The sequence below is a fragment of the Triticum urartu genome, chromosome 3A (genome assembly GCF_056163025.1).
Source record: "Triticum urartu cultivar PI428250 chromosome 3A, HENAU_Tu73, whole genome shotgun sequence".
Taxonomy (NCBI): domain Eukaryota; kingdom Viridiplantae; phylum Streptophyta; class Magnoliopsida; order Poales; family Poaceae; genus Triticum; species Triticum urartu.
In genome coordinates this window covers 639239964-639254777 of record NC_141875.1, presented here as the reverse complement: position 1 = coordinate 639254777, position 14814 = coordinate 639239964, and the positions used below count along the sequence as shown (strand labels likewise).

Genomic DNA, 14814 nt, shown 5'->3' with positions numbered 1-14814 from the left:
TAAGGGGCAATACAACGTGACGTTCTTTTGCACTAATGGATTGAGCATACAAACAAATAAGCGCATGGCAGCCTCTGCTTCCCTCTGCGAAGGGCCTATCTTTTACTTTTATGTATTTACTTTTATGCAAAGAGTCAAAGTTTTCCTTCTATTCCTTTTATTTTTCTCCTTTGGCAAGCATCATGTGGTGAAGAGAGATCTAGGAACATATGTCCAGTTGAATATAGATAGCATGAGTTATTATTGTTGACATCACCCTTGAGGTGAATATGTTGGGAGACGAAACTATAAGCCCCTATCTTTCAATGTGTTCGGTTGAAACATTTTGCTCATGTGTACACGGTGAGTGTTAGCAATCATAGAAGACTATATATGATGGTTGAGTATGTGGACTTGCCTAAAGGCTCCGACACGTGACCCTTCCTGAAAAGATGATGAATTGTAGTTGCAAAGTTGACTGAGAACATAGTTTGTTGGTTTCTAATAGAGTTTTTGCTTTATACTTTGATTGTGTAATGAGCTATTACTTATTCATGAGAAGTATATGATAAAAGTTCTATGATAAAAGTCCTATGTTTAATTTTGTTGTTGTTATAATAATCAACATGATGCTTCTATGTCCGTATTTTGTTTTTATCGACACCTCTCTCTCAAAGCATGTGGACATTTCTTTCGATTTCGGTTTGTGCTTGAGGACAAGCGAGGTCTAAGCTTGGGGGAGTTGATACGTCCATTTTGCATCATGTTTTCTTACTGTTATTTATGATGTTTTTATACATAATAATGCTTTTTGGAGTAATTCTAATGCCTTTTCTCTCATAATTTGCAAGGTACACACCAAGAGGGAGAATTTCGGCAGCTGGAAATCTGCACCTGGAAAAGCTACGTCAGCCTACCTATTCTGCACAACTCCAAACAAGTTGAAACTTCACAGAGATTTTTATGGAATATTTAAGAATTATTTGAGCAAATAACTACCAAAGGGGGCCCACCAGGTGGGCACAACCCACCTTGGCACGCCAGGGAGCCCAGGCGCACCCTGGTGGGTTGTGCTCACCCAGGCCCACCTCTGGTGCCCATCTTCTGGTATATAGGCCATTTTGACATAGAAAAAATAAAAAGAGGACTTTCGGGACAGAGCGTCACCGTCTCAAGGCGGAACTTGGGCAAGAGCACTTTTGCCCTTCGGCGGAGCGATTCTGCCGGGGGAACTTCCCTCCCGGAGGGGGAAATCATCGTCATCATCATCACCAACAACTCTCCCATCTTGGGGAGGGCAATCTCCATCAACATCTTCAACAGCACCATCTCATCTCAAACCCTAGTTCATCTCGTGTGTTCAGTCTTGTTACCGAAACTATAGATTGGTGCTTGTGGGTGACTAGTAGTGTTGATTACATCTTGTAGTTGATTACTATATGGTTTATTTGGTGGAAGATTATATGTTAAGATCCAATATGCTATTTAATACTCCTCTGATCATGAGCATGTTTATCATTTGTGAGTAGTTACTTTTGGTCTTAAGGTCACGGGAGAAATCATGTTGCAAGTAATCATGTGAACTTGATATGTGTTCGATATTTTGATAGTATGTATGTTGTGATTCCCTTAGTGGCATCAAGTGAACGTCGACTACATGACACTTCACCCTATTTGGGCCTAAGGGAATGAATTGTGGAGTAGCAATTAGATGATGGGTTGTGAGAGTGACATAAGCTTAAACCCCGGTTTATGCGCTATTCCGTAAGGGACCAATTGGATCCAAAACTTTAATGATATGGTTAGAATTTATTCTTAATACTTTTCTCGTAGTTGCGGATGCTTGAAGGAGGGTTAATCCTAAGTAGGAGGTTTGTTCAAGAAAGAACAGCACCTAAGCACCGGTCCACCCACATATCAAATTATCAAAGTAGTGAACACAAATCAAACCAACATGATGAAAGTGACTAGATGAAATTCTCATGTGCCCTCAAGAACGCTATGCTTATCATAAGAGACCATTTTGGCATGTCCTTTGCCTCAAAAGGATTGGGCTACCTTGCTGCACTTTTGTTACTACTACCATTACTTGCTCGTTACAAATTGTCTTTCTATCAAACTACTCCGCTACTTACAATTTCAGCACTTGCAGACATTACCTTGCAGAAAACCACTTGTGATTTCCTTCTGCTCCTCGTTGGGTTCGACACTCTTACTTATTGGAAAGAGCTACAATTGACCCCCTATACTTGTGGGTCATCAACCAGCTATGGCTCATTCTTGTCTGAGGCCCTGCGGACGTCCTCGGGCCTCACTTTGTTTGTCCCAAAGACACTGCATGCGGCCTCGGTGCTCCGCGTAACCACTTTCTTATTTTCCAAAAAATCGACTGATCTGAATCTGAAACTCAGGCGACTAGCGTGTAGCTAAAAACTAGAATATTTATATCACACTGCAATGCACGGGGATGTCCTAGTGTACAATCTGAGAAAGATGCCAGATTCCATATTATTTTAATTTTACTTCCATGCATTATTCCTATGCCCACCCTTCCACCATTTATTTCAACCCTAGCTTTTTTTATATGCTTTTTATCTGGTCAATCAAATGAAATCAATATTTTTTCGAGTCATGGGTTGGGGGCTCCCCACCACTTGTGATTATTCTCTCGAAATCCAACGGGACACCGGGAATAGATGTTTTTTACAGGGGAAGAGCTTATATCATGAGGAGGGGATAGAGAGCGCAAAGAGTACAGAGCAGGAGCTAAATCCCAGTAGCACGAGCAAGGTGTGTGCGGACCTGCTCAAGACCATAGTTGGTAATGCAATAAATTCATATTCGGTAATATGTCCCTTCTTTGCCAACACATAGTTAGTAAAACAATAAATTCAAGAGGTAATATCACTGGCAGTCATGAAACTTGCATCTGATGTGCAGTTTGGTGCTAGATCTTTCAAAATACGGTTTTTTGGTGAGTTAACTTGTCAATTAGTGCAAATGCGATCAATCCTGTTGATTGTGTGCGTATCTGCCACTAGTGTGGCATGTCATGCATGCACGGGGCCACTGTCAGTGACCGAAAATGTTTTGGAGCGACCCACATGTGTTTTTTTGCACATACCCCCCTCGAAAATGTTTATTCTCATAAAAAAGTCCCTGCTAACAATGGCCCCAAAATAATTTTGTAGGTCTCCCTTGTTTGCAAATCCTCCCGATTTCCAAATCTTTGGCATTAGAACCAAAGGTGGGCGGCGCCGGCTGCTACTACTGGCTTGGGGAGGAGGTTGTTGAGGCCGCTGACGTCGAGCTAAGGAAAAGTTCACCGGCGGTGGGATATGGTTCTTTCCCCTCTTAGTTTGGCGAGATGGGCGGCTCTGATGTCGGCAACCGCGACGGAGAGGAGGAATGGAAGGTCAGGTTATTACGCTTCGGATCGAAGAAAAACTTGGAGGTAATGCTCCTTGTCCTGTCTGAATCTTGCACGAAAGTGTCGTTCGTTATTGAGAATATTTGCTTTTTAGGTAGATGAGCTCCCGCGGTTTGATTTTGGACTGTCGCAACACAAGTTTGATGCCCATTTCAATGGGGTGGAGCGGAATGTTGAGAATGTTAGGCATTGCATAAGTCCTGCTCATCGTGTGGCAACAGAAGGGAACAACATTGGTGGGAGGTTTTTGGGATGCCAATATGAGGTAAGGGATTATTGTATATGATTTTTATGTTGTATGAGATGTAGTTTTTCAGTGAATTTATCTGGTTATTACATGTATAGGATTTCTCACATGTGCAGGGGCTTGATCGAGAATGGAGTGTAAGGGAAAAGTCAGTCATTTGTGATCTGGCTAGGAAGAACAAGGTGCTTGAGAATCAAGTTCAGGAGAAGGAAGCAGAGAAGCAGTCCATGAGGGAGAAGCACAAGGTGGAGAAGAAGTTGCTTGCAAGGATTCACAGGGAACAGTTGTTGTGTAGAGATAGGATGGTAGTGTTCACAACTAGCCTTTGTTTTGGCTTGTGTGCCATTCTGTTTGCAGTAGCAAGCAAGAATTGGTAGGAAGAAAAATGTGTGGCATTATGTTCATAGTAGGAGCAAGAAAGATGTAAGAGGCCTGAAGATGTAATGCGTGCCATTATCTTTGCATTTTGAACATGATCAAGAGGTTGGTTAAATGGCAAAGAATGTGAATTCTCTGTTACTTTGCAATGCGAAACTCTAATTAAGATTGTACACACAAGGACCATCATCATTAACAAGAAGAGAGATTAGCCCACAAAAAGATATAGATATAACTCCAAATAGAACATCATCTATAATTCACAGGGATATCATCCATAATTATCAGAAATAGATATTGCTCCAAACTACAAGTTCATTTGTCTTCTTAAAATAAAGAGAGCATTAAAAGGAGAAGTTCTTAACCCCATCAAAAGGAGCAGTTCATTGATGAACTATGCCTAAAAAAAGTTCATTCATGAACTTCATCACATGGTCATCAAAACTACAAAGACAAGAAATCATGCAGGTCATCACGCCAGCCTTCACGAAACAGAGCGGCTTATGGTGCATTTTCGCTCACAATTAGCTCCTCTTCAGCCAGCATGAAAAGAGGTGGTTCTTGGTTCACAGCTCCATCGGGTCCAAAAAGCAAGTTGTAGAATCCTGGAGCAGCAGCCCTTGGTTCTCTGGGAGGATTTCTTCTAGTTGCAACATTGCTTCCTGTTGCAACTGGTGCAACATTGCCTCCTCTTGTAGCTCTTGAAACATTGCCTCATCTTGCACTGTTGCTACAACTTGTGCCTCCCCTTTGAACACTGCCTCCTCTTGTTACATTGCCTCCTCTTCTTGCACCATTGCTTCATCTTGTCCCTCTTCCTCTTCTGGGTAATTCCCCCCTTTGAGCCAAGCCTCCTCTTCATACATTGCTTCCTGTAGTAGCTGCACTCCTCACCCCGCCCCTTGTCATTGTTGTTGTCACCTTGCCTATAGGGATTGTGTCTCTAGCATTTGCAATGAAGCTAGACTCAGGCAAGGGACCAAAGTCCATATGAGCTGGGTATGTGAATTTTTCCTATTCAAGGAATTAATATAGTAAACACATCATGTTAAAAAGTGAAAATAGAGTTACCAAAATAAGACAAAAAGAGGGAGTTGCTAATATTGAACATTTTCCTGCATCTTGTAACCCATGGAGTCTGGAGTTTGTGTTGGATCAAGCATGGGTACACTCTGTGTGGCATAATGTTTCTACAGAAGTACAAGCAATTTATCAATATAGTGCATGCATGAGTAAAAACAAAAGTTAACAAAAGATGCAAGAAACTTACAACAACTATGCTAGGATCATCATCTTCTTTTGATTCCTAGGTGCTTCCTCAATAGGTGGTTGATTGACATATTTGTAGCGGCCTTTCTTATTATGATCAACACCCCCACAAACAGAGCAATGCATAGTGACACCACGCTTGGTCAACTTCCTCACTCCTTTCTTATCCTTCTTCTCCTCTAGATCTTTTTTCCTACTTTTCTTTGGCCTGTCCATTACTTTGGTGTATATGGGTGGATAAACAGGAATGCCATGCATCTTTTCCCATTGCTTTGGATCCCTCATTGGCATCATGTTGAGCCATAGAACTTCCTGTACTCCTCAACAGTGTAGCATGAATGCACCATGCTCTTTGGATCAATTCTCTCATGCCTAAAACAAGAAATTGCATGATGACAAGGTATGTCAGAAAGTTCCCACCTTTTGCAGTTACAATTGTGCATGTTCATTTCAACAATGTATGTGTTGTTCAATGAGATAACCTGGAATACACCTCTTCAATACTCCCTCACCCTGCAGTTTTTTTCCCACTCCACATACTTGTCCAGCTTCTTCTGTATCTTGGGGCAAAGCCTGCCTGTCCACTTTTCTGCCTCCCTTTTCTTACCAACAATCCTATTTGTTATCTTCCAGAAGATATAATCCAGTATTGATTTAATTGGAAATTATCTACCATCCAAAATATAACTACAGATTTGCATGAAATGTGTCAACACAATCAATGGAAGCATACGTAAAAGAAATAAAGAAATATATCATACTTGCAATCAATGAAACTAACATGTTGAACATTTCAGACATATTATTTATCAGTATATCACACTTGCAAAAAGGGTCAAAGAAAGCTTTGATCCAAGTTCTTGGAGGCAACTTCTCAACCTAATTGAATGTTGTAAAGCTGTGATCTTTCATCTAATCCATGTTCCTATTGTAGGCAGCTTCATTAGTGGATCTTGTTATGTCCTAGAGGTCATTCTTGAGATGTTCACCCTTGTGTACTTTGTGGAAATTTTGGTAAATGTGCCTAACACAGTTGCTATTTTCTGAATGAGGGAAAACTTTCTGCACTACATTTGTCAAACTCTACAAAACAAGAGAAACATTATTGGCCTGGAGCCTTACAAAACAACCCCATTTGGAATAGAACATTGTACAATGAAAAGAACAAAGAAATTATATCTCATCTTCCGCTTTTCACTCATAATGGTGAAGGGTGAAGTTTTGGTTATATTTAGGTCATCCTTCGGAGAGGCTATAAATCACTCCCAACTGTGTGTTGACTCCCCTTTACATATGCTAAATGCTATAGGGAATATACAATCATTTTTATCAATCTCATCTGATGTGAGTATATTTCCCTTGTATCTTGTTTTGATGTGACAACCATCAAGGAATATTATTGGTATGCAGCCCTTCAAAAACCCTCTCTTACATGCATCATAAGACTTGTATAATGTTGAGAAGTGGTCATTTGTCTTCTTTGTCTCAGCTCTGCCCATAGTCCCACAAAGTGTTGTATTGATCATTATCTTCACCCCTGATTTGTTTCACAGCTGCTCTTCTTACCCTTCCCAACTTACTCCTATGAACAACTAAATTAAATTCTTGTTCCACCTTCTCTAAAAATTTCCTTAAGGGAATTTTCTCATTGTCTCTGAACTCTTTAGTGAGAAATGTGATACGTCTCCAACGTATCTACTATTCCCAATGCTTTTCCTCTTGTTTTGGACTCTAATTTGCATGATTTGAATGAAACTAACCCCGGACTGATGATGTTTTCAACAAAACTACCATGGTGTTGTTTTTGTGCAGAAATAAAAGTTCTCGGAATGGAACGAAACTTTGCGAGGATTTTTTATACAATAAATAAGAATTTCTGGAGCCAAGATCCACCGGAGAGGGGCACCTGGGTGGGCACAACCCACCAGGGCGCGCCCCCCTCTCCTAGCGCACCTAGGTGGGTTGTCCCCACCTAGTGGCCCCGCAGACCCTGAAACCGACGCTATAAATCCTATTTTTCCAGAAAAAATAAGGGGGAAAGAATTATCATGATCCACGAGACGGAGCCGCCCTCACCACCTGTTCTTATCCGGGAGGCCAGATTTGGAGTCCGTTTGGGGCTCCGGAGAGGGGAGGTCTTAGTTCTCATCATCACCAACCCTTCTCCATCGACAATTCCATGATGCTCCCCACCGGGAGTGAGTAATTCCTTCGTAGGCTCACTAGTTGGTGAGGAGTTGGATGAGATTCATCATGTAATAGAGTTAGTTTTGTTAGGGCTTGATCCCTAGCGTCCACTATGTTCGAAGATTGATGTTGCTATGACTTTGCCATGCTTAATGCTTGTCACTTTGGGCCCGGGTGCCATGATTTCAGATCTGAACCGTTTATGTTATCACCATTATATCTATGTTCTAGATCCGATCTTGCAAGTTATAGTCACCTACTACGTGTTATGATCCGGCAACCCCGGAGTGACAATAGTCGGGACCACTCCCGGTGATGACTGTAGTTTGAGGAGTTCATGTATTCACTATGTGTTAATGCTTTGTTCCGGTTCTCTATTAAAAGGAGGTCTTAATATCCCTTAGTTTCCAATAGGGCCCCGCTACCACCGGGGGGGGGGGGGGTAGGACAAAAGATGTTATGCAAGTTCTTTCCATAAGCACGTATGACTATTTACGGAATACATGCCTACATTATATTGACGAACTGGAGCTAGTGCCGTATCTCCCTGGGTTATAACTGTCTCATGATGAATATCATCCAACAAGTCACCGATCCAATGCCTACAAATTTATCTTATATTGTTCTTGCTAAATTACTACTGCTATCATCACTGTCAATGGTGTGAAGTCGCATGATCGACTGGAGCTGGTCGGCGGCCTCGACACCTGCCCTGTGCCTATGGTCGAACGGAATGATGTCTTGGGACTTGACAATGTCGCCGACGCAATTGTAGCGGTTGAGGAGGGGGTGGTGGGTTGGTGGGCGTGGTGGGCGAGGAGGAAGCCGCGGGTGGAGGTGGCGCGGCCCTAGGCACGATGGACGGCGCGACAGGGGAGGAGGGCTTTAGGGGGCAGGCGGACGAGGATCTCCGAGACCACGATCTCGTCTAGGAGGCCGAGGAGGATAGGCTGCTCGTGTTGCCTCCTCCATGGTCGCCGGTGGGAGCTCCTGGTCTGCTTGTGTTGTGTGTGGTAGTGGCAGCGGTGGAGTGGTAGGTTTTCCTCTCTCACGTCGCGGAAAGAACACAAATAAGTACAGCTGGGCTAGGCTAGGTTTAGCCCATCTCATTGACTGCTGCTCTTAAACGGGCTGGGCTTGGCTCAGGTTCTTTTGCTTGGATTTAGCCCATCACCAGCAAGCTCTAAATTTACTCAAAATCATCTATCCCCTTAAAGAAAACTACCTACCTCTCACCAAGGGTGTGTCAAAGATTGACAACTACAATAACCCAGCTCCAAATATTGTATGCATGGTCTCTTTTGGGACATAATCTTCACCAACTCTTAAATACAACATGGAAGAAGAGTTCATGCCCAGCTGTGTATGTGTGCAAAGCCACCACATAGATGGACGATAGTTAGCAACATCCCCACCTCTTCCTCCCCGCGCCCTCCGCACCGACAACGACTTCACATCTAGTTACTTCGCATGCGGCCGCCACAACCCTTCGCCGTTGATAGAACGAGTGAGCATTTTTTTGGGTGTGTGTGTGGCGGGGGGGGGGGGGGGGTAAAAAGTTTTTTCCTAAAAAATACTAACTGTAAATGATATTACTAAATAAAAAATATCATGTTCTAGAGATTATTGTTTTTCAAATGTTATAAGAGTTTCAAGAAAATACTTTGTTCAAAAGTAGTTTAAAACAATATTTTAACATAGACAAAAAAAATCTTGTATGCCAAATAAAATGTTCGTGCAAAAAAGAAAGATATTTCAATAGATACAATGTTTTGTACATAACTATTTGCTTTCTTTAGACATGCTTTGTCTCTTAGAAAAATAAATTGTAACGCATGACTTCAAAAAATTGTTTTGCCGACTAAAAAAACTACTCTGCACCATGTATGAAAAATGACCATATATGCCAATAACGTGTCCATGCAACTTCTCAAGTATATGTTGACATATATGAAAACTATGTTATTTTACACTAACGAAAATGGTCATGTGTATCTATAAAATGCTCATGTGACTTCTAAAAATTATTCTAACACACAAAGTCTTACACATGATTTTCCCCCCTTCTTTCAAGTATGAAAAGTATTGAACTATACTTTGGAAAAAAATTGGTAATCATTCAAAATGTTATTGTTGCACGACAAAGTTATTTTTGTTAAAATTATTTCACTTCCAAAAAACATATACACATTCCAATGTCATAAGAGTGAACACCGATTGATGGAATAATTCCAACAATGACAAGGTAATTATTTCACATTTATTCCATTAGTCGGTGTTCACACTTTTTAATTGTATCATCCATGTTTAATTTTATTTTCATTGTATCATCCATGCTTAAAATTATTTCTTTGCCCCTTGTCATTGTTGTTGTCACCTTGCCTATAGGGATTGTGTCTCTAACATTTGCAATGAAGCTAGACTCAGGCAAGGGACCAAAGTCCATAGGAGATGGGTATGTGAATTTTTCCTATTCAAGGAATTAATATAGTAAACACATCATGTTAGAAAGTGAAAATAGAGTTACCAAAATAAGACAAAAAGAGGGGGTGTTAATATTGAACATTTTCCTGCATCTTGTAACCCATGGAGTCTGGAGCTTGTGTTGGATCAAGCTGTGGGTACACTCTGTGTGGCAAAATGTTTCTACAGAAGTACAAGCAATTTGTCAATGTAGTGCATGCATGAGTAAAAACAGAAGTTAACAAAAGATGCAAGAAACTTACAACAATTATGCTAGGATCATCATCTTCTTTTGATTCCCAGGTGCTTCCTCAATAGGTGGTTGATTGACATGTTTGTAGCGGCCTTTCTTATTATGATCAACACCCCCACAAACAGAGCAATTCATAGTGACACCACACTTGGTCAACTTCCTCACTCCATCTTATCGTTCTTCTCCTCTATATCTTTTTTCCTACTTTTCTTTGGCCTGTCCATTACTTTGGTGTATATGGGTGGATAAACAGGAATGCCTTCCATATTTTCCCATTGCTTTTGATCCCTCATTGGCATCATGTTGAGCCATAGAACTTCCTGTACTCCTCAATAGTGTAGCATGAATGCACCATGCTCTTTGGCTCAATTCTCTCATGCCTAGAACAAGCAATTGCATGATGACAAGGTATGTTAGAAAGTTCCCACCTTTTGCAGTTACAGTTGTGCATGTTAATTTCAACAATGTAAGTGTTGTTCAATGAGATAACCTGGAATACACCTCTTCCATACTCCCTCACCCTGCAGTTTTTGCCCACTCTGCATACTTGTCCAGCTTCTTCTGTATCTTGGGGTAAAGCATGTCTGTTCACTTTTATGCCGCCCTTTTCTTACCACCAATCCTATTTGTTATCTTCCAAATGATGTAATCCAAGATTGATTTAATTGGAAATTCTCTACCATCCAAAATATAACTCCAGCTTTGCACGAAATGCGTCAACACAATCAATGGAAGCATACGTAAAAGAAATGAAGCAATATATCATACTTGCAATCAATGAAACTAACATGTTGAACACTTCAGAAATGTTATTTATCAATATATCACACTTTCAAAAAGGGTCAAAGAAAGCTTTGATCCAAGTTCTTGGAGGCAACTTCTCAACCCAATTGAATGCTGCAAAGTTGTGGTCTTTCATCTGAACCATGTTCCTGTTGTAGGCGGCTTCATTAGTGGATCTTGCTATGGCCCAGAGGTCATTCTTGATATGTTCACCCTTGTGTACTTTGTGGAAATTTTGGTAAATGTGCCTAACACAGTTCCTATTTTCTGATTGAGGGAAAACTTTCTGCACTACATTTATCAAACTCTACAAAACAACAGAAACATTATTGGCCTGGAGCCGTACAAAACAACCATGTTTGGAATAGAACATTGTACAATGAAAAGAACAAAGAAATTATATCTCATCTTCCGCTTGTCACTCATAATGGTGAAGGGTGAAGTTTTGGTTATATTTAGGTCATCCTTCGGAGAGGCTAGAAATCACTCCCAACTGTGTCTTGACTCCCCTTTACATATGCTAAATGCTATATGGAAGATACAATTGTTTGCATCAATCTCAACTGTTGTGAGTATATTTCCCTTATATATTGTTTTGATGTGAGAACCATCAAGGAATATTACTGGTATGCAACCCTTCAAAAACCCTCTCTTACATGCATCATAAGACTTGTATAATGTTGAGAAGTGGTCATTTGTCTTCTTTGTCTCAGCTCCTGCCCATAGTCCCACAAAGTGTTGTATTGATCATTATCATCTCCCCTGATTTGTTTCACATCTGCTCTTCTTACCCTTCCGAACTTACTCCCGTGAACAACTAAATTAAATTCCTGTTCCACCTTCTCTAAAAATTTCCTTAAGGGCATTTTCTCATTGTCTCTGAACTCTTCAGTGAGAAATGTGATACGTCTCCAACGTACTAACGCTTTTCCTCTTGTTTTGGACTCTAATTTGCATGATTTGAATGAAACTAACCCCGGTCTGACGCTGTTTTCAGTAGAACTACCATGGTGTTGTTTTTGTGCAGAAATAAAAGTTCTCGGAATGGAACGAAACTTTGCCAGGATTTTTTTATACAATATATAAGAATTTCTGAAGCCAAGATCCACCAGAGAGGGGCACCTGGGTGGGCACAACCCACCAGGGCGCGCCCCCTTCTCCTGGCGCCCACAGGTGGGTTGTCCCCACCTGGTGGCCCCACAGACCCTGAAACCGACGCTATAAAATCCTATTTTTCCAGAAAAAATTAAGGGAGAAAGAATTATCACGATCCATGAGACGGAGCCGCCGTCACCTCATGTTCTTCATCGGGATGCTAGATCTGGAGTCCGTTTGGGGCTTCGGACAGGGGGTCTTAGTTCTTCATCATCACCAACCTTTCTCTATTGCCAATTGCATGATGCTCCCCACCGGGAGTGGGTAATTCCTTTGTAGGCTCGCTGGTCGGTGAGGAGTTGGATGAGATTCATTATTTAATCGAGTTAGTTTTGTTAGGGCTTAATCCCTAGTATCCACTATGTTCTAAGATTGATGTTGCTATGACTTTGCCATGCTTAATGCTTGTCACTTTGGGCCCGGGTGCCATGATTTCAGATATGAACTGTTTATGTAATCACCATTATATCTATGTTCTAGATCCGATCTTGCAAGTTATAGTCAGCTACTACGTGTTATGATCCGGCAACCCCGGAGTGACAATAGTCGGGACCATTCCCGGTGATGACCGTAGTTTGAGGAGTTCATGTATTCACTATGTGTTAATGCTTTGTTCCGGTTCTCTATTGAAAGGAGGCCTTAATATCCCTTAGTTTCCAATAGGACCCCGCTGCCACGGGAGGGTAGGACAAAAGATGTCATGCAAGTTCTTTCCATAAGAACGTATGACTATTTACGAAATACATGCCTACATTATATTGACGAACTAGAGCTAGTGTCGTATCGCCCTAGGTTATAACTGTATCATGATGAATATCATCCAACACGTCACCGATCCCATGCCTACGAATTTATCTTATATTGTTCTTGCTAAATTACTGCTGCTATCATCACTGTTACACTTGCTCAAAATTACAGCTATCGCTGTTACCCTTACCGTTACAGCTGCTACTATTATCAAAACTACCATACTACTTTGCTACTGATCACTTTGTTGTAGATAATTAATCTCCAGGTGTGATTGAATTGACAACTCAGCTGCTAATACCTTCAAATATTCTTTAGCTCCCCTTGTGTCGAATCTATAAATTTGGATTGAATACTCTACCCTCGAAAACTTTTGTGATCCCCTATACTTGTGTGTTATCAAAATGGAGCAACAAGAACTTTCAGATCCCAAGCTTTTGAAGTGTGCTTGTCAGTATACTTCTTGATCCGAATGTTGTTGGATCTATTGTCTTTGCCTGCCTTCAAGTACCAAGTACAGTCATCCTTGTGTATGGCCTCTAATGACATGTTAGTATTTCTGAGCTTCCTCATCTTCACTCTATTTCTGACACTATATGAAGTGAGAGCATGTCTTAGCTCTATCATGTCTGTAAATACCATCCCTAGATTAAACACTGGAGCATTCAGGTCTGTGCTATAGGGTTGAAAACACTGAATTTATGCTCCAGCTTCCATTTTCTTCTGTTGACATATTCAAATGACTGTCCCCCAATGCATCTTCTGGAAGTTCTGCTTCACAGTTAGCAAATTCATTGTTCCCTCTGTGATCATCTACATCTTTGTCAACATTTGCTTCAAATAGGTCATCATCACCATCTTGAACATCAAAGTCACTCTCATAAAAATCCTCATATGTTAACTCATCCTGAACATTTCCCTCTTCTTCACTGCTCTCACCATCCTCCTCACATTCCTCCTCCACCACTTGAGCTGCAAACCCTGAACTAGATCCTTCACCATATGACATCCTCCTCTTTGATTTTCTTGACACCTTATTTCTTGGACTCTTTCCTTTCTCTGACTAGCTAACATTTTCTTTTCCATTGGGTTTTGTGGGAGTAATGACCTTAGGCAGTTCTGTCTGTTAAGTAATCATAACATCATCATCTGATGACTGCTGGGTTTCACCATGATCCACTACAAGTAGTAGGTTCTTGTAATCTACAATTGTAGTAATCATAAGCACCATATCTGCATCACAAGTCGGAAGCTTAAGACCATCAACGATTGTCTTCCCTGGTTGACACCAATAGACATCTATTTTGAAGGATTCCATGTCATATCCTAGCTATGAAAGAAAAACCTTGATCCATAACATTGACCATGTGTCACTTTGGCACATGTCAAACCAGTCAATCTCGTAATCCATGTAGGTCTTGTTGCTCTCACTCCCACAGAAGAAGCCCTTGTGATGGATCTGAACACTAAACAACCCATCAAAATCACCTGCATTGTTAAAATAAAACAAATTTAGTAAGCAGGGTACATCAAATTTAATGAACAAAAAATAAGTTAATAGGTAAAAAAGTACACAACAAATCGACAATCAGTACACATTTTTAGTTAACAAATTAGACATACAACAACTAACTATCCTTACCAATACAACACATAATGTTCACATAGCAATTTCAGTTAACTGCATACAGTGTCACAAATTCAGAGTAAACACATTCAGTGTCAAAAAATTCAATTAAATGCACTTTTAGAATTTCAGAGTACACAAACATTCAATGTCTCATAAATTCCATCTCACAAAACAGGACACAATATCAAGTATATAATTGAGGACAACCAGTCAGGACCATATACCATACTGAAGACAATGATTTTATCAGACTTTTCCACACATAAAGTTGCCTCCTTTGATAACCCCTTCCT

General features: G+C 40.8%; 1 protein-coding gene across 1 annotated transcript; it reads left to right on the top strand.

The window, feature by feature from the left end:
- Nucleotides 1-3346: 3346 nt before the first annotated feature.
- LOC147981014 (uncharacterized) lies at nt 3347-8342 on the top strand. Its single transcript, XM_087515834.1, has 4 exons — nt 3347-3433; nt 3504-3674; nt 3773-3961; nt 8160-8342. The coding sequence occupies exons 1-4, from the start codon at nt 3347-3349 to the stop codon at nt 8340-8342; spliced, it is 630 nt and encodes a 209-aa protein (XP_087371960.1).
- The last annotated feature ends 6472 nt before the right edge of the window (nt 8343-14814 follow it).

Excerpts from the sequence above, each read along its gene's own strand:
- LOC147981014 (XM_087515834.1), top strand. The coding sequence starts at position 3,347 with ATGGGCGGCTCTGATGTCGGCAACCGCGACGGAGAGGAGGAATGGAAG. Across the intron at positions 3,434-3,503 it reads GATCGAAGAAAAACTTGGAG|GTAGATGAGCTCCCGCGGTT; the intron begins GTAATGCTCCTT and ends TTTGCTTTTTAG. Across the intron at positions 3,962-8,159 it reads TGTTGTGTAGAGATAGGATG|TCGCATGATCGACTGGAGCT; the intron begins GTAGTGTTCACA and ends AATGGTGTGAAG.